General features: G+C 39.7%; 1 protein-coding gene across 1 annotated transcript in view; it reads right to left on the reverse strand.

The window, feature by feature from the left end:
* OCA2 (OCA2 melanosomal transmembrane protein) overlaps positions 1 to 15804 on the reverse strand; it is a 188332-nt gene extending 172528 nt beyond the window's left edge. Inside the window, exon 1 of the mRNA XM_063304410.1 lies at positions 15542 to 15804. Coding sequence (XP_063160480.1) covers positions 15542 to 15804 — 263 coding nt within the window. The remainder of the gene's footprint in view (positions 1 to 15541) is intronic.
* Positions 15805 to 20385: the final 4581 nt, after the last annotated feature.

Below are 20385 nucleotides of genomic sequence, written 5' to 3' on the forward strand. Positions count from 1 at the left end.
ATCTGTAGTTCTAAAGCCTAAAATGGTGAAATTTGCTCAAACATACGGTACCGATGTAAGCAATACAATTTGATTTACTACTGTAAGTCTGCCTTACCTTTCCAGTTGTAATAATGCAAGAAAACATTATTAACTGCTGCTGAAAAAAAGTTTCTCAAATCTTTGTTAACTGTCTTATTTATTGTTACTAGGGATGCTGAGGGAAAAAAGAGTTTCCTATAAATTTATACAGTGTGAAAAATGTACAGCTTGAAAAATGAAGTTCTACTGTACTACCAATCGTTTTTAGAATGGAAGCAATTATTAATCTTACAGTAATAAAGCAGCACCAAATACTTTAGAAAATGAGAGTAATATGTTTTAACTTATAGCACCGTCAATTAAAGCAGAACCTCATTAGATGAAACTTTTTTTTAATGTAATTTTAAAGAAAATTTTAACAAGACAAAAACAATACAAATATTGGAAAAGAAACAAAAAAAATAAGGAAGAATATTGAGTAAGTAAGAAAAATATAGAAAAAGAAATAGAAATAGGAAAGGAAAAAAACATTATAAAGAAGCAGCTTCCGATCTTTTTGACAGAGGTTATAAATGCATTTATATTTTACCCTCTCTCTCTAAGGTTACATCATAATTTCCTTCTTTCCATAAGCTACCCTTTCTAATCTTCAAACCCATAAATCACCTGTGTGTATTTGGGACTTGCTTTGTTTGGAGTTATTTTTTGCCTAGATGTTGATGAATGCCAAAAAATGAGGGTTTTCATTCAGATCTACAGCAGGGGTAAAAGGGTATCTCTGAGCACATGTACATGCATTTTGAGTACCAGAGCTGAGGTCACAACACTAGCTCCTTGTGTGGAGTCAGGGCCGCAATGAGGGGGGGGGCAACCAGGGCATGTGCCCCGGGCACCGCGCTGGTGGGGCACCAAAATGAGTGCTGGGGGGGGCACCAAAATGGACACAGAATCCATCTTTGCCCCAGGTGACACAGACCCTAGTTGCGGCCCTGTGTGGAGTCCTTGCTGTTCTCTGAGCTTGGTTGTTTTCTTGCAGACATTTCATTACCCAACTAGACAACATCTTCAGTGCTAGAAGGGAGTGGGGTTTGTTCTCTGTTTATATACAGCAGCTTGTCCTGTTAGTGTTGGTGGGGTTATTGTTTTCTTCTTGGTAGACAAACAATCAATCAGTAAACAATACCCCAATCAAGGAACTACCAACCCAGACAAACAATCAAGCAGTAAACAACAGCCTGATCAAGGAGAAAACCACACCCCACCAACAGTCACATGATTGCAGTCTTGGTGTTTGGAAACCTGCTCACGCTTACGACCAGTTGCCAAGTGCCCTGCGATCATGTGATCACCATTTGCAATCTTTGCTGCTGGCTTCCCCAGAAAGTCAATGGGGAAGCCGGTAGGGAAGGTTGCAAACTGCGACTGCCTTCCGCCCCCATATCCAAGCAGGATTCTCGGCCACTGAGCAGAGAGGCAGTGCAGTAAGGTAAGGAATGCAGGGTGCCTCAAGGGGGTGAGTGTTCCTGTTCCGTGCGAGCAGGCATGAAGGATCCTTCATGCCTGCTTGCATGGAGCAGGAATCTCAAAGGATTTCACCCACCCCCTTGAGGCACCTGTGCTCCTTCGGCAGGGAGCTCTTGAAACATCCCGCAGAGACGAGAGGGAGTCCTCTCAGCAGGCAGCAGCAGCTTGCAGCCTTCCTTGCTGGCTTTCCCATTGACTCTCTGGGGAAGCCAGCAGAGAAGATTGCAAATGGCAATCACATGATTGCAGGGTGCTTGGCAACTGGTCGTAAGTGTGAGCAGGTTTTGAAGCACTCAGATTGCAGTCATGTAACTGCAGGGCGGTGATATTTTGAGAGTGAGGAGTGCTTTACAGGCCCTAAAGCACCCTTTCCGAGGCTGTTGTAACTTCAAACAGTCGTTAAGTGACCAGTCGTTAAGCGAGGACTACTTGTATGGGTAAAAGGGAGGTCTGAGATATGACCTAAGAGCAGGTCAGAGAAATAGTGAATCCAGAGAATTCCAGAAATTTCTTCTGTTCCTGTCAGCCCCACAAGGCAGACCAGACTAAGAACCCAATGCCCTGTAGGTCAGGACTACTTTTATTGTTAACAGCTGTGGTAACAGAAACTTTCAAGTCTGAATAGCTTCCCCCTCCCTCACTTTATCTTCATGTGAACTAGGAAGGGGCTTGTCTGAGAAGTTTTCTCAAGTTATTTTCCTGGCCCAGGCTCAAGCCTCTCTTATCTGACCATTGCCTTGGTAGCAGCTCTTCCTCCTGTCCTTCAGGGCCATTCCTTATGCCGTCTACCATTTCTGACCCACAAGAAAATTTGGACCACTTTCCCAATGTTTATAGGTGGATGGCATTTTATAACTATTATGGCAGAAAATTTGTTCTCTATGGCTATTGTCCACCAGAATGTTATTAACAAGGCATTAGGAAACTGGAAACTTTGCTGTAGGAACACTCAGAACTTGCAGGCAAGATTGTTCTTCCCATCTCACCTAAGGATTGCATAAACCCAACACATCTGGAAGGCGACAGGTAGGGAAGGTGTGGTTAGGCTTTTCTGTGTATGCGTGTCTTTTGGGGTGAAGGAGATAGAGAATGGGAAGAATGCTTCTCTTTCATAGCACTTGGCACTGTAGTCATGCAATGGGACTTTAATGTATAGCCCTTAAAAAAATGCTAGCTTATCAATATCTAGCCCCCCCTCTCTTAATAAGTTGCTTTGTTTTTCCAGTTGCAGAAAATGTCTGCTGATATGGCTAAAAAAGCATTTAAATACCATTGAAAATACAAAATCACCTAATCATGAACTGATTGTTTTAAGCCTTAATAAATTAACCCAACATCCTTTACATGTCAGGTGCCAGCACTGAGAAACTGGGTGAGTGTGAACAAAAAGCAAACTTGCTGCAGGACCCATTCCTCATGTTTATATTTTCTTTTTAAAAGCTAATTCAGTAAGCTAGTTCAAGGATTTAGAGAGAACTTTAATCAAGTTCACAAACTTCTTTCCTGGAGATGGATCCATAAGCATTTCACTAAATTCAAACTTGCTGGAATGAAGGGAGAAAGGGAAATTCCCAACTTTAGCTAAGATTGACAAGCATTATCCACTACCCGTGAAAGGTTTGGTGGGTCAAATGCCAAACTGATACAGACCATTAATCCGGATTTATGAAGAATGTCTTACTGGATGCTTAGATGCATAAAATATGCTATTACAACCCATAGAAGATAATTATGTTGGATTCAAGGGCAGCTAATCTAGTGGAAAGAAAAAATCAAGACAGCAACCATTTCAAATCCTTTTGAGCCATCCTAAATTCTGCAAGCACCCCTGGAATTGGAACCAAGGTATGAATTGAGAGTAGACAATATAGAAACTTTGCTGGAGTTAAATGGCCCTGTGCCTTCATACTTTGCGTCACATCATTATTTTATTCAACCACCATTTACTAAATAAGCAAAACTGGCTGAGTTTAGACCACATACAACATGTAATCATACTTTACAAACCACAAAGGCTGGGTTCACACAATAGGCACAACCAAAATGTTGACTGATTTTCATTTAGGGAAAGGCATAGGCTTAGAAAGGAAAATGAAGCTGGGCTTGCAAAATTGCCTAGTGAATGGGCATTCTCTGGGAAATTAATGGAACTTGCAAACTGATTGGTATCTAGCTGCCTGGAGGCTAGGAGTGGTGAATGTTCTCTGCCTGAAATGGGGATTTTCGGAGTATATCAATGAATAGGCACCCATTTGATTTCTAAGCTTTATTTCTGAACAGATATGCATGACTGTGGAGAATTAACATATTTCTAAAAATGTATGAGGCATAAGCAGAACCCTCTACTGTGATGCTCTAGATTGTGAAAAGCACTGACCTTTCTAACATCTCCTACTTATTTTGCATTCTGTGCTCATTTTAAACAGAACAGATATTGACTACACTGTATTTTTTGCAATATGTCTACTGCCTAGCAAGTCTATCATCACAGTGCTACATGCACACAAAAAAAGCTCCCCTGCGTATCTTGGCCTGCTTTGGGTCAGCAAAAACAGGTTATCAAGTGCTTGACAAGCATCATCCGTTCCTTGCAGAAGGTTTGGTGGGTCAAATGTTGCATAGCTGGGCCAACAGCCCAGATTTATGAGGAATGTCTTACTGGATATTGGTTGTATGCTGAGATGCATAAATATGCAATTACTTTGCAGAACTTTAAAAAAGGATTTAAAAGTTGAATGTGAGACACACAGTTTCTTGAATAATTTGATGCCAACAACGATATGCTCAGAAGAGACACAAAATGTTGATCTAAATCACTGGTGACTGCTTTAATGTCATGTCTCTAGTATCAGTGACACAAATCTAATTAATATCTGAAAGCCCTTGAATAGTCAGCTAAAGAAGCCAGATAGAATGGAGACTAAACACCAGATAGATTCAATATGATATTGGTCCCTAGTGTGTGGAGTTTATTTATAGAATAATAGGGAAGTTAGCCAAGCAAGGATTCAGTGTTATAAAATGTGACAACAAAAACAAAGAGGTTTTTTGCTCCCATTTTTTTTACACCCACAAGATCAGTTCCGCAATGTGAAAACTGGATTTGCCACACTGACAGATTTTCCGCCATTCTCTTTCCATGTTGGATTCCCTATAACATCTTTCAAAGAATGTTACACTACTTTTCCTCTTTTATCCTGCAGTTGAGCCTCCAGATGCGTGTCTTTCTAGCAGTCATTCTATTGTTCTCCTTGAAGCAGCCATGAGGCCTAATGTATAAAGGAACAAGAGGTCTTTGGGTGCATAAAAAAATTAAGCTGAGCACAAGTAACCCATCTCTGTTACAAATAATACTATCTCAAACTGAAAGCAAGGGAAAGCCAACAAACCAGGTCCAGCAAAGCCATGAATTCCTAGGTGATTCTGCCTGAGTTCCCATCCCCTAGGTGTTATCAGTTAGTTGACAAAATAAATCAGGATAATACATACAGTAACATATTTGGATCATTTCCTCATTAATTAAATGAACAAGTATAATGTTTTTGACTCATTTTTTTAATTTCTCTAGTTTTCTAGCATTCTCTTTATCTAGATTTAGGACTCATGTGGAGAACAGATCCCATTTTAGGTCACGTTTATGCAGAAGTATTGAAAATTCAAAAGGGTTCACAAACTTTTAAGCACCACTCTATATGTATGGAAGAATCATTGTTAATCCATATAGTATATTAACATTTCCTATGTTTCTTGCTTTATGTGATACACACACACACACACACATATGAGTTGCTGAGAGAATGCCTGCGGCAGCAGCAGACATGGAAGGAAGATCAAGCAGAGGAAGTGCCATGGCAAGACAAGACTCTGCATGGGATGTATCATTGACAGATAGCTGAGGTGGCTGACCTTGGGAAATCCTACCAGTGGCTGGGAAGGGCTGGACTAAAAGACAGCACTGAGGCACTGATCATAGCAGCACAAGAACAGGGACTAAGCACCACATCCATAGAAGCAGGAGTCTATACACACTAAACATGACCCAAGGTGCCGACTGTGCAGAGAGGCCTCAAAGACAGTCCAACGCATAGTGGCAGGGTGTAAGATGCAGGCAGGAACAGCAGACACTGAACGCACAACCAAGTAGCTGGCATTGTGTACAGGAACATCTGCACAGTGTATGGGCTAGACCCTCCCAAGTCCAGATGGAAGATTCCACAGAAGGTCATGGAGAATGACAGGGCTAAGATCCTGTGGGACTTCCAGATCCAGACAGCAGACAGGTCCTGGCCAATCAACCAGACATCGTGGTGGTAGACAAGGACCAAAAGACAGCGGTGGTGATAGATGTGGTGGTGCCAAGTGACAGCAACATCAGGAAGAAGGTGTATGAGAAGCTGGAGAAGTACCAGGGCCTGAAGGAGGAACTAGAGATGATGTGGAAAGTGAAGGCCAAAGTGGTTCCAGTGGTGGTAGGGGCACTCGGGGCTGTGACTCCTAAGCTGGGAGAGTGGCTCCAACAGATCCCAGGAGCAACATCAGAGCTCTCTGTCCAGAAAAGTGTAATGCTAGGAACAGCTAAGATACTGTGCAGAACCCTCAAACTCCCAGGCGTCTGGTAGAAGACCCAAGGCTGAGGAAGACATGTACCAACCATAGGGGTGAGAAGGGAATTATGTATGTATGTATGTATGTATGTATGTATGTATGTATGTATGTATGTGGCTGATGGTAGTTCCATTCTTGAACTTGTATTCGTATTCAGTCCTTGTGATAATCTGGCTGAGGGGGTTCAAGCCTATTCAGAACAGCAGCAGGGATGGTGCATCCCCTTGGTATATGCCGCACTTGATGGCCACTTGTGTGAGCTGTTTTGAGTTGACTTCCAGTCCCATTGAGTTCTTGAGGAAGGTCCTTAGTGCCCTGTTGACTTTGTATAGTGCCAGGCATTCACAGATCTATGTGTATGGCATTGAGCGTAGGCTTTCCTGTAGTCAACCCAGGCTGTGCTCAGATTGGTCTGTATGTGTGTGTGTGTGTATTTCTAGATATATATAGATTGATAGATATTTTGATTGTATCTGGCCTTAGTAATAAACTTGATCTGATTTTCCCCCATATATATTTAGTCAGATTTGGGGCATAGCTATTGCATTCCTCAATGCAATGAAAACTGTGAGCAAAACCTAATAATTTTAAAAAAACAGAAAAATCCATCCTCTCCTTTAGTGATTCCAGGCAAGGCATATGTACAGTAAGTAAATCTTTTTAATTAGCCCAGCTTATTTGGTCAAATGTCAGCAAGCTTTTAACCCAACTATTTTTAGATCAACCATGTACTGTTGTAATAAAAATAATGCAGCACTTGTAGGAAACCAACACTAATGCATTTTCTATCCTGCAAGGCAATACCTTCTGCCAGTATATAAACTTTCATTTTAAGAGAGACTGAAAAAATCCATAAGATATGGTAATTCTGATCGAATCTACATATTCTGAGTAACATGAAATCAGATACTTTCATAAAATTAACATCAATACAAGTAACAAGTGAAGAGAAATCTATTTTTCCAATTTCACTTCCTTACCTCCCACCCAATTTTAGCTTTACTGGTTCTATTATCAATCATAATAGTAATTAAAATCAGGTTCATGCTATTCACTCTAAGAAGGTTACATGATGAAACAGCTGTCAATAAAATCCTAAAAAGGATTGATGCTCACATCATGTTAGCAGCATAATTGGATGAGATACTGTTTCTGCCTATATTCTTAGAAATATTAACTTCTGAGGGTGCAGAGAAGGGAGGCAGTAAAATTTTAAAAAAATTAAAATCACTTATACATTAACAACAGAGGGTGAAGTGATCATCCTAAGAACTTGGAAAGGATGAACTAATTTAAGGTGACATATTCTTTTAGGGGTATTGTACTATATAAAGAATAGTGTACAAACACAATGGTAACAGTTTCCCTTATATATGAAAATGGAGGGAAGTGATTTCCTGGAATATTTACATAAGTAATCAAACTGAGCATTCAGACTTTGACTGGCACAGACAGCTACCTCTAGGGAGCTCACACATAAAGTGGCTTGGTATCAGTCAAACCCTATTGTTTAGCTCAGCATTCCACAACCATAAAACAATCATATTCAGTAGAATAGTAGTGATTTTCCCTGTTTTAAATACCTGGGCATCACCTTTCATAAGTCCCTTTTATGGAAAGCACACTTATCTACTGTCTTGGCAACTGCCCAGCACACAGAAGGTGCTATTCTGACATTTTTCTATTCTAAAGGAGAGCAATTGGTAGCCCCTGCTTTTAAAATATTCCAGAGCAAGGTGATAGCCTAGATGCTGTGTGAAGCTGAGACTCGGGGTAGGATAAGAAGGTCATTGCCCAATTGGAAGTAATCCAAAACAAGTTGATAAGGAAGATCTTGAGCCTCCCACAGGGCACCCCTGCTGCCTATTTAAAGATGGAGGTAGGACTACCTTCCATTACTGTTAGAATACATCTTGCATTGTTAGGCCACTGTAAGAAACTAGAAAGCCTTCAAGAATCCCATCTTGCGGGCTTCCAGTGAGAAATAGCGGACTGAGCAGCTGTGCCTGCATGAGCTCCATGGGCAGAGCTGGCAGAGTATTTATATGTATACAAAGAAGAACAAATCAGGTGCAAGGAACAAATAGGCTCAGCAAACAGATGAATCAAAACAGTAGAAAGTCCTCTCCAAGACCCCAGAAGCAAGCAATTTGTTTCTGCAAACTACCTTGAGATTATTATGTTCTTTTCTTTACAAATGCATGTTTGGAGCTTTTAAAATGGAACGTTGAACAAATGCAAGTACGCAAGCAAAGGACACAAAATGAGCAAGAGGTCAAATCAGAAAAACATTCAGCAAATGCTATTCAAGAAAGTTGAGTATTTGCGTGTAACTACTTAAAAAGCCAATAATACAGGGCAATGACACATAGGATTAGGGTCAAATTCCATTCAAATGCCTCAAATGAAATATTTCATTTACTCAAAAGGAAGGTGACCACAAAATTAAGACAAACCCTCCAAAACTAAAATCATAGATTGGAGTGGTGGGATTAAAGCCCTGTGCAAGATCACTCTTCCCTATTTGTTCAACCTAGAATTGCCAATTCTTACTGAAGCAGGCCTGGAAGTGTTTTATTCTGATAAACATGAATATATGACACCTTTATTTATATATCTGTACATATGGGCATATTTGTAAATGCAAGCTAGCCAGAAGTGATGTCCAAAGCAAAATTAATAAAATTACTAAAGTAATATAAACTACTGATTAAAATGAACTGGCTGAAATATAAGGCATGTCATTAATATACTCCCCAACCTGCACTAAATAAACCATCTTCTCTTACATACACACAGAAATACATAAAAACTCATGTATCCTTTTTCCTTTTTTTTCAAGTAATTTTATTAAAGATTATAATTATAATAGTAAAAACTAATACTAACTAAAAGAAAGATAGAAAAATAGAAAGAAAAAATAAAAGGTACAAAGGGAAAAAATAGGAAAGACATAAAGAATAGAAAGAAAAAAAGAAAAGAATGTAGTAAAGAAAAAGAAAAGGAATATATAAAGAAGTGACTCTCAACCTTCATCACAGGTACAAATAATTTTAGTAACTTTTCACCGCCTCTTAAATTACAACAAATGATCTCTTCTTCCCATATCCCATCTCTTATCTATGAACAAATCCATAAAGTGTCATCATTTCAGTCTTGGTGTCAATAAAAGTCCATTCTGTTGTTACCAGAAATAACAACATATATATTTTAACCTTGATCAAATAAACTAACTTTATATTCCTTCCTTTTACTTCTAACAATCCTAATGTATAGTCCATTCAAATAATGTTGTAGAACTTGATTTTTTTTTCATTTTTTTCTTTTGTCCCTTCTCACAAGATTCTTCAAAGCTTTAAAAAATCTCTTTTGTAAATCCAATATAGAAAAATTATCCAGGTCACTCTCTTGGGTTTATTGTTTATATGTCCCTTTTAATTATTAAAACATCAGCCAGTTTCTTTTGTATGTTCAGTGTAACATATTTTTACATGTCATTATTGTAGCCCATCATTTGTAAGTCCATTTTCAACTCAGTCTCTGTCTTGTCAGGTAAACTTGATCGTCTTCCATAACATCTTTTAGATACAGTCTATCCATAGAGGCAGGGCCGCAACTAGGGTCTCTGTCACCCGGGTCAAACATGGATTCCGGACCCATTTTGGCACCCCCCCAGCACTCATTTTGGCACCCCACCAGCGCAGCGCCCAGGGCACATGCCCCGGTTGCCCCCCCCCCCAGTTGCGGCCCTGCATAGAGGCAGATATTGCTATTGACATTGTTAATATTAATTTCTGACTCCATTTTTCAAAAGTGTCTTTCAATATTCCAGTGTTAGAATAATTTGTACCATTCTGTAAGTGTTAGTCAAGTTTATGTGTTCTTCTCCTTTAACTGAAATCTTTAGTTCCCTCTGGTGTCCAATTTTTAAAATCTTATCTTATTATGTTTTTTTTAATCAAAACAAAAGCATTTTCCCATGGGAAATATTCTTTATAATTAATTCCAAATCTTATTTCAAATTTATCTGGAGCCTTAGTCCGTTTGTGGCTTTCTAAAATCAGTCTTCTGCTGTGTTTTTTTTTATAATTAAGTTCTTAAGCTTGTAGTTAAAATTTTCTTTCACTGAGGATTGAAGGCAGACTTACCCAGTGTTTTCAGATTTGTCACTCCAAAGGTTTTTAATAGCTGTAAAGTAGTTAATAAGCAATTTACAAAGGTGATTAGAAAAGGAAGTATGCAAACTTAGGGCCCTTTCAAAGGTGCCAACCACAGTTTGAGCAAGATGGCTATTCCCTCATCTCCCAGGGCTCAAAACTTGCCAGAGATCGCTATCTTGTGGTCTCTTTGTGAGGAGCACTTGTCAGTGATCTCTGGTCTTTGTCCTATTTGGACTAAGAGGCTGCCAGGCAGGATATAAATAGAAGTCCTTTATTTACCAACAACTATTTACAATAAATAAAAGTCCATAGATCAGGCAGTAATGTTCACTCAAGTTCACCCAGGCAAAGGATGGAAACAAGGCAAGCCTGCAGGATCTGGAGTAGCAGGAGTTCATGGCAGCACAGCAAGACAGAACTCAGCTAACCCTCTCAATGAGGCAGCAAGACTGGGTGTGGCTAAGGCGTGTGGCAAGGAGGAAGCTTGAGGCTCAACTGCAGGGTGCAGCACAGAGAGAAGACTAGGTTCAGTGACGGAGGCAGGGCAAGGCTCTGCTAGAGCAATGAGGAAAGGCCGGTTCTTGAGGAAAGGCTGACTCTACTGGAGCGGCAAGACAAGGCTCGGATCTGGGGGCAAGGCAGGGCTTGGCTGGAGTGACAAGATGAGGCTTGGAACTGGAGGCAAGGCTGGACTTGGCTGGAGCAGCAGAACGAGGCTTGGTACTGGATGCAAGGCTGGACTTGGCTGGAATGACAAGACAAGGGTCAGAACTGGAAGCAAGGCTGGGCTTGGCTGGAATGGCAAGATGAGGCTTGGAACTAGAGGCAAGGCTGGACTTGGCTGGAATGGCATGCAGAGGAGGTAAGTCTGCATTGATAGAAGGAGCTGGCACTGATTCCGTGTTGGCTACAGGCAAGGCTCTGGGCTCTGACAAGGACTCTCAAGAAGAAGCTGTTCACTCAGTGAATCGGTTGTCTCTGGCAGTTTGCTCCTTGCACTGGTGCCTTTTCATGCCATTTCTCCTCTGTAGCCAATCGGGATGCCTTGCTTTGCTCGCTTCTCAGCTCTCTTCTCATGAGCACTGATTGGAAGAGTTGAACCTCCCTCTGGTTTTTGCCCAATCAGCATCTCCACATTTTCCCACTCTGCTGAGTCACTCCTGGTTTCTAATTCCTCAATTCCTTCCAAATGAGTTTTGTTTTCCCCTTCTGGCTCAGCATAAGCTTCGTTTTCGGAGTCAGAGTCAGAGTCAAACTCAAACCTTACAGTCCTCTCCTTTGTCTGGAGAGGTTCAAAGAGCCAGTCTACTAGGAAGAATGTTATACCTGACTACAGACAGAGTGTGGGAAATGAGTAGTTGCACTGGGAAGGGAAGGGAAAGGTGAAATAAAACTGGATAAAAATGCAGCAGGTAGAAAAGATAGCTGGACAAGTGATTTGACTTCTGCCTTTAGATGTGGGAGAACCCGTTTCCATCACTTCTCCCACTTTGGAGAGTGAGAACTCTAAAAAAAGTATGGAGTCCAAGGTAGATGAGAATCTTCAACAGGACACTGGTTGGTTGGTTGGTTGAGCTTAATCCTCACTCTCAGAGAGGCTAAAGCAGTCTATTACTTTCCTAAGAATTCACAGAGAGATGACACTTTCCATCTGTGAATTCCACACCTATTTTTCTAGCATCCTCATTCCCCGTGTGACAGAAGCAGCTCCCCCCTTTCATTGAAACTACTAGTAATGGGGAACAAAAAAGCAAAGGATGCACCAAAACAGAAGTCCCTTGATAAAGGCAGGCAAATTGTTTGTGGCAGAATTTCCAGAAATGTAGTTTCTGAGGAGCAGACTTCATAAAATAAAAGGATGCTTATAGCAGCTTAGTCTTTTTAAACACCAAAGAGATTTACTCTTGCATGTTCATAACTGTTCCCTAAACAAATCTTCCCCTCTGCAAAAAACTCTGCCCTGTGGAATAGAAGTGGTGGAATCAGTATTGCATATTTGTTTATACACCTCTTTTTACAGATATGTTCATAAAGATATAAACTATATTAGCTTCTGATGATCCGCCCAACAAGGGAGTATTAGACAGAAGAGAAGGCAAGATAGGATGGAGAGAAAAAGGATGCTCTAAGGATAGTTGAGTAATATTTTAGGATTTCAATATCTTAGTATTTTAGTAGTCTACAATTTTAGTATTTTATAGTCTGGTATTTTAGCACTCTATGATTTCACTTTTTTATTAAATTGCTTTAACTTGTATTTGAGTATCGTATGTCAGTATTTTAACGTTTTGCTTTAGCTTTCATATTGTTTCATATTGTTTTCTGGTTTATCTTATGTTAATTTCTGTATGATTTGCTTATTAATTATTTTCTTCTGCCCTTATGTCTTCCAACTTATAAAAATTTGGCCAAGGACCATGACAAAGGATTTGAGAGTTTCCCTTTCAGTAGTGTCTTGTATCAGTCAATTCTGAGGACATAAAATGGCTCCAATTCAATTTCAGAAGTATTTATTGGTCCAGGGGACATTCAGTATTTTCATCTTCCTAAATCAGCCTTCTCCAATCTGGTACCCTCTAGATGTGTAGGGACTACAGTTCCCAGAATTCTCAGCCAGCACTGACCATGCTTGTTGGAATTCCAGAGGTAGCCAACATGGGTTGGGAAAGCTATTCTCACTGACAGTCACCTTGAATGAGTGAAAACATTTCTCCCTGTTAAAAACAGTTTTTGTATCACTTATGTCTATCACAAATAACAGGTCAGGAATTACAGTTTGTTCTCTTAGTCCAGATATATGAAATTGTACTTTGTCAATTTAAGTACGACCTTATCAGTATAAGTATGTTTTTCCTGGACTTTGTGAGTACTATATTTAAATTTTAAAAAGCCAATAAGGATAATGGACGATGCAGCAGAAAACAAACATGTCCCCATAGCAACTGTAACAAGAGATAGAGATGCTGTAGAAGTTGCTGTTGAGTATCTCTCCACAGAGTATTATCCATAGTGGCTTCCTATCCTAAGCATAAGCTTAATTCCTGTTTCTTTTGTTACAGAAAGATATTAAATAAATTGTTTACTGATATTAAATAAAGGGGTAAAACTAGTATCTGAAGAAACACACTCTGTTTACAATTGGATTTAACTCTCTCACCTGACAGATGAATTTATGACATCATTCTACTCCCTTCAAGCCTTGGAAGCTAGTGGCAAAGGCCAAATCTTGTATAAGTAAATTCGGTGAATATATAATGCACTAAATAAAAGGTACGCATGACAGATTATTTGTCTGAAGTTATTTAATCTGTCTCCATGGTCTAAAGCAGGGAAAGTTCTTTTATATCACCAGCTATGTGACACCTCACGTGGAGATGTCAGGAACTGAAGGGAGACTGTCTGCCTTGAAACCACATATTTATCATGCTGGTTTATGCCTGCAGTGGCCTGATCTAAATCAGGATCCTCCCCTTTGTTTACAGTATCTCTTATGTCTCTTGCAGCAGAGTAGCTTATCCCTTCCATTGTGTGGTGTTAAGAATCCAGCTGAGATGGGTCTCTGCACCATTAGTGCCATGAGAAACCAAGGCCCAACTATAGAAGGTCCATGTCTTTCTTCTGCAGTGAGGCCAAATTTCATTTCTGTACTATGCTTCTTCCCAGCTAAGTACAGAAGAGAAGAAAATTTTAGTAAAAATGGTCTATAACAAAAACAACAATGTCTTGGACTGAAGTCGTGACAGACATGTCACACTATGTCATGCTTTGGGGTAATGCAACATGTGAGCCAGTGTGGAATACTGGGCAGAAGATTGTAAGGAGTAAAAATATATACGTTTAAATCTTTACTCAGCCATGAAGCTCATGGGATTTGGGATAGTCACTATCTCTCAGCCTAGCCCATTTCACTGCATTTTTGTTAAGACAAAATAGCGGAGAGGGAATATTATGTATGCCCTAAAAATGAACTTACATTGATATTGTTCAACTTCCATAATCATTCACTGTTAGCCATGCAAGGAAGGGTTGATGGAAGTTATACTTAGCAAAATATGTAAGGTCACAAGGTCCCATGCCTGGATGCCATATTGAATGCCAGGAGAAAAAGCAAGATATAAATGCAATCAATCATTCATTCATTCAATGATCAATCAATATCATTTCCATGTTACTGAACATGAAGAAACAAAAATCAAGAATGATCTTTTCTGCTGCTGGTTTCTGAAACTTCTAGAAGTAACTCTCAGGAAATCCTTCAAAAGTTGCCATATATATCTGAGACCAATGAAATTAAGCAACAATACAAGATCACAATAAAAACAATCCAGTACGCTACGAACAAAACCTGCTAAAGCTAAAGAGGTCCATCTAGTGGGACCAAAAAGAAGGGCAATCTCTGTGGTGGATCCCTCCCTGTGGAACATCATCCCTGCAAAGATTGGCCCCCACCTTAATACTCTTCAGAAAGGCCGTGAAGATACGGTTTTGCCAGCAAGCCTGGGGGTCCCAGGTTGATGCGGAGCCCATCAAGTGGTTTATTTGAATTGTATTGTTGCTGCCGGGGGGTGGGGGTGTAGTGAGTTTTGTATTTGGGATTTTATTTTTGTAAGCTGCCCAGAGGCACCATGAGTGAGTTGGGCGGCCAGATAAATTTCTTAAATAAATAAATGAGGCAAAAGCAAAGTGGTTTGGGATATTCTTGTATATGTGTGTCTCACTTGATGGCATCAAATTATTTTTTACGCACTCATCACCCCAACTAATGAAATGAATAATAAACAAACACTGTTCCTACTATCATAACTGCAGCTTCATGCCTTACTTTTATCACCTGAATGATCACCCATAATTACAGAAACTGGGTCCTGTATAAACTTTCAATTTAACCATTTTTAACAATTTTGGTATAATTTTATCCGTATAAAGTTTTTTTTGTGTCCTGTGAATGTTTTGTTTAAATAAAAAGCCAAGAAAGACAAGAAGGTGTTTGAAAACAGAGGCACAAAAAGAGTTTGCTCACTGAGCTGCTATAAAAATATGTATTAGTTCTGAAACCTGCTGAGAGACCATCCCTTTGCAGCAATTATCTGTTACAGTTTCTCAACTAAGCTTTTTTCCCAGTCGCTATAATTGTAGGAAGATATTAAATAAAACATGTGTGGATTCCTGAGCCAAAGAACAAATGCATCAAAAGGAAAAGGATCTATTTAGTTTCCTCTTGGGTTTCTTACCTCTGTTGCATAGTGAGAGGGCCGAAATCTTTCCCCAAAGTAATACATTGGCCTGGCCCTTGTGCAATGCTTGGATAGGGTTGATGTGACTCTCCCTGACCGATCACCATCTCCTTCAAGAGCTTCAGCTTGCTGACATTGCAGGAAATTGGCTTTGCTGCTCCATCTCCAAGCACACCCAGTTGGTGGGAGTCCAGGGCCTGGGCCAATTCCATATCTATTTTTCTGGCGATTACACCATCATCTTTGTTGTCCAGGTACATAGTTCTGGTACCAGATGAATTGTGGGCTCTGTCCTAAAAAAGGATGCAGACAAAATTAAACACTTTCATTTTCATCCCTTCTGTGCTAATTCAGTGTGGTTTTTGTCTTTAATAGAAAAAAAAACCCTACATCCATATTCCATAAAAGTATCAGTACAACTGCTGGTTTGATCATTCCAAAGTATTGTTTTAATATTTTTTTTCTTTTTTTATCCATTGAATCGTGTCCGATTCTCAGAGACTGTCTAGACAAATCCCTGCAGTTTTCTTGGCGAGGCTTTTCAGAAGTGGTTTGCCATTGCCTCCTTCCTAGGGTTGAGAGAAAGTGACTGGCCCAAAGTCACCCAATTGGCTTTGGGCCTAAGACAGGACTAAAACTCGGTCTCTTGTTTTTTAGCCTGATGTCTTAACCACTACACCAACTGGCTCTCATTTTAATATTCCATTGGTCATATGTTCAGTTAAACTAATAAAAAGGCACAACAGGTACATATTAAAAACTAATGTTTATGTGAATCATTGGAGCTTCCATTTTTATAATTATATTTCTTTTACATAGACTGGTAAGCCATACACTTAATTTTTTTTTCTTCCTAGCATTTTTCCACAAGGGCAGGGTCTGTTTTTTTGGGATCAACCAAATGTTTATCCATTGATTGCAACAGGAATTAACTGACCAGTTTGTCGCCTGAGCCTGACGTCATGGGCAGAGAGAGCCCGTAGTCACCCAGTTGGCTTTCATGCCTAAGGTGAGACTGGAACTCACAGTCTCTTGGTTTCTAGCCTGAAGCCTTAACCACTACACCAAACTAGCTCTCAAGCCATATGCTTAATATTATATTAATTATAATTTAATATTAATATTATAATATTATATATAAATTATACCTGTATGCCACAACTTTTCTGACTCAGTGATCCCTTGCTAATTGATCAAAGTTTGTGTGTCAGTATTGTAAATTCCAGGAAATTTTGTTTTGTTCTGTTTTTGTGTTGTTTTAAATGAAAAAAAAATGGAATTCTGTAATGGGAAAATTAAAGACTCTGACTGACACTGACTGAGCATGCCTTCTTTCCCTTTTTGTCCAACCCAGAAGAAAAAGGGCCAGGAAAGTTAAAAAGAGCAATGGCCACAGAGATGGATTGCTACAGAAGGTATGGATGTCTAAAAGGATAGTTAGCCCATACATGAGGAGGAGTCTGGTAGCACCTTTTCTGACTAAAACATTTTATTAAAAGACATAATCTTTTGTAACCAATGCAATGCTACAGCCCACTTCATAAAATCTGTTAATTGAAAAAGGTGCTACCAGACTCCTCCTAATTTTTGGCAACCATAGACTAATATGTCTCTCCTCCTATAATTACCCCACTGGATAAATACATCATCACCCATTTTTAACACGAGGTTGTAAGGGAGGCTGAAAGTAATGTTGCTTGAACAACCAGATCAGCCCCTACTCCTGCCTTACAAAGTTCCTAGCAGCCATCTTCTCCTAGATTCAGCTCACATTTGTGGTTCTGATTCCCAAGAGAGCTCATTCACCCAGAGCACCCAGTCTTTAATCTCATGTTCCATTCAGTCCTCTATTCCATTACTTGGCAGTGGTCATGCCATTTAGGACTCAGAAGCTGTGGATGAGAAACCAGAACTGCAAAGCATTCACAGGAAGTCATCCTGCCTCTACAGTCTAATGTAAGCCCTGGGTTCTCATTGTCATATCCCCTTCATCCAAGGAAGAATCCAGGCAGACACTACTATTTCTAGAAGCCATGTGATTGAGTGGGAAGAAAGAGGAGGGGAAGAACTCTAATCAAAACAACTAACTTCGGGTGAGAAGAAACTACAAAGGTCAGAGTTTGGAAAGCCAAACAGGCCAAGCCAATTATATGCCTGACGTAAGTATGGAGTATTAAACAAAGGTTTCCACATTCTCTGTAGCTAGAAGCACCTGAAAAAACTCTACCTGTATGACATACTGTATATTTCCTTTTCTTACTTATACACATAACTAGACAACCTGTGACTCACTGAGTCATCATTTCAGAGATATTTCCTTACCAGATTCCCCAATGTCTTCAACAGTGGCAGAGCTTCCAATGTGCTGCCTTCACTGGAAAAGTTCTTAAAAATTCAGGGAGACATTCAGAGATGTATCTGCCTTGAAAGTAGCCCATGTCATTCATATTGAACTGTATAGCCCAGTCAAACATCAGGAGTTGACCACAGGAAATCATTTATGACATTTGGTATTATGTCATAGAATGTTTTATGATAACTTTTATGTCATAAAATGTTTTATAAAATTTGCCAAATTTCTATTCCACAGGAGTCATGGGTCCAGGATTTTGGACACATTCTGTAAGTTAGCCCATCTGAGGTACCTTGGTTCAAAATTGTTGGGCTACGATGCACCATTTTGCCCAGTTAAGGTTGAGACATGAGAGTTTAGTAGTATAGAATATTGCTTGGGAAGGCATTGTGTTGCCTGACCTGTGTTTTTGTCTGAAATAGCATACTTCCCAGATGTGCATGAGTTAGCAACTGAACTGATCCTCATGGCTAAATAATATTTTACAAAGCAGCATTATATACACCTTTAAGCAATGATCCACAGCAAAGACCTCCAGTACGGTTCTGTAAAAGGCATGAAATGCTATAAATATGGAATTTGTGATCTCTTTCACCTACATTATGGTGTCATCATCTGTAGCAATGTGATTTTTTACAAACACACACATAAGTGTACACTGACCTCTTGTGGCAAGGATATGTCATTTTTTAAGCTGTTATTTTTTTGGTAAAAGAATTGGGTAACTTGAATCTATGCAAAATGGGTCCAGTTACAATATTAATGGCACAAACGTCAACCAGTTCCTGCTATGTTTAACAGTGTTTACTTCTTGGAAAGTAATAAACCAACAGCTGTCCATGTTAAGAACATTTTTTATTTATCCAGCACCATCAGTGGCTGTAGTGCTCTCCTGGGAAACATCAGCAAATGTTAGGTTCCTACACTGAAAATTTTACCATTTAAAAATCAGTAGGAAGAGCTGTGCATGTGCCTATATTGGCAAAGATTGTTTGGATTTTAAGTAAAAGTGGGGAGGCATCCCCTCCTCCCGGTCAAATTATGAATAACTCTTGAATAAGCACATGAAAAAGAACAGACTCCCATATGCTGCTAACAGCTTTTCAGGGAATGGAGAAACTGCTAGGAATTTGGGGTTGAGGAATCTCTTCTCACACGCTAAGTAGGGCACTTTGGACAGGGAGGGAGGGAGGGAGGAAATTTGTTTGAGAGAAGACACCAATGATACTAAAATCATAGTGCATGCACACAGTGCTGGATTATATTCCTAACTTTTTCAGTTAAAAAATTTACAGGACTGACCTCTGTCTGAGGTGCTAGAGTAAAACTGCCTGTTCCTCCCCATCAGCTGGCAGTATAATCTTGATGATAGTTAATCCATGTAATATTAAATTCTTAAACAGAGCAATGACTCAGAATCAGTTAGGTCCAAAGAGTTATTTTTCAATACTTGAAAAGATAAATGCTTGTCCAGATACATAGATCTTATAAAAGTGTTGCAATCCACATCCTTTCAAATGAGTTATCTTTTTTTCTCTCAGGCCTGAAAACTAGCTAAATAGGAATCAGCTTGCAAATTAGTCTATTTCAGTACCCCATTTCCTTAGCCACAATAAGCAGCTGTCCTCAGGACATAAGGGACAAATTAACAAACTTCATTCCCATACAGGTAGTCCACACTTAATAACCATTCATTTAGTGACAGTTTGGACTTACAGTAGTGCTGGAAAAACCAACTTACAACCTGTCCTTGCACTTACAACCATTGCAGCATCCCATGGCCACATGATCACCATTTTTTACCTTCCCGGCTGGCTTCTAGCAAGCAAATCAATGAAGAACCACATGATTCACTTAACAACCACATGGTTCGCTTAACGCCTGCAGTGATTTGCTTAATGACCACCACAAAAAAGGTCATAAAATCAGGTCAGATTTGCTTAATGACCACTTTGGTTAGCATTCTGGTCCCAACTGTGGTCATTAAGTGAGGACTACCTGTAGTGTTTCATCTTCCCTCATTTCAATTAAACACTTACAGTGTACCATATAACTATTTAGAGGAAAGTCAACCACACTGCTATGTGTAACTGTTTGTGCAGAATATTATCCATGTTGCTAGTTCAAAAAAGACTAATAAAGCAGAGCAACTGTCCCCAGTCAGTTGTATAGGAAATTATGTGTATTACACATGGGATGGGCATCAGGCTGGGGAGAAACTGCCATAGAGAGTTCCCTAGAGGCACACTGGGCTTTTCTTGTGCATTCCTCCAGTTCTTGGCTTGGCTGCCCAATGGCCAAGCCTATTCTGGTAACCTCAGACTCCTATTTCATCCCATCCACTTAGTTCCTCCACTCTGTTCACCTATCAGCCAGATTGTTTTTGGATTAGTAGATCCATGTTCAGAAATATTCTGAGTGGCAGGTCACTGGTACAGTGAAAGCATTTTAAGGAGCATCAGGCATGTCCATTCCACTTCGCCCTCTG

Source organism: Candoia aspera, chromosome 5, assembly GCF_035149785.1.
Source record: "Candoia aspera isolate rCanAsp1 chromosome 5, rCanAsp1.hap2, whole genome shotgun sequence".
Classification (NCBI taxonomy): Eukaryota; Metazoa; Chordata; class Lepidosauria; order Squamata; family Boidae; genus Candoia; species Candoia aspera.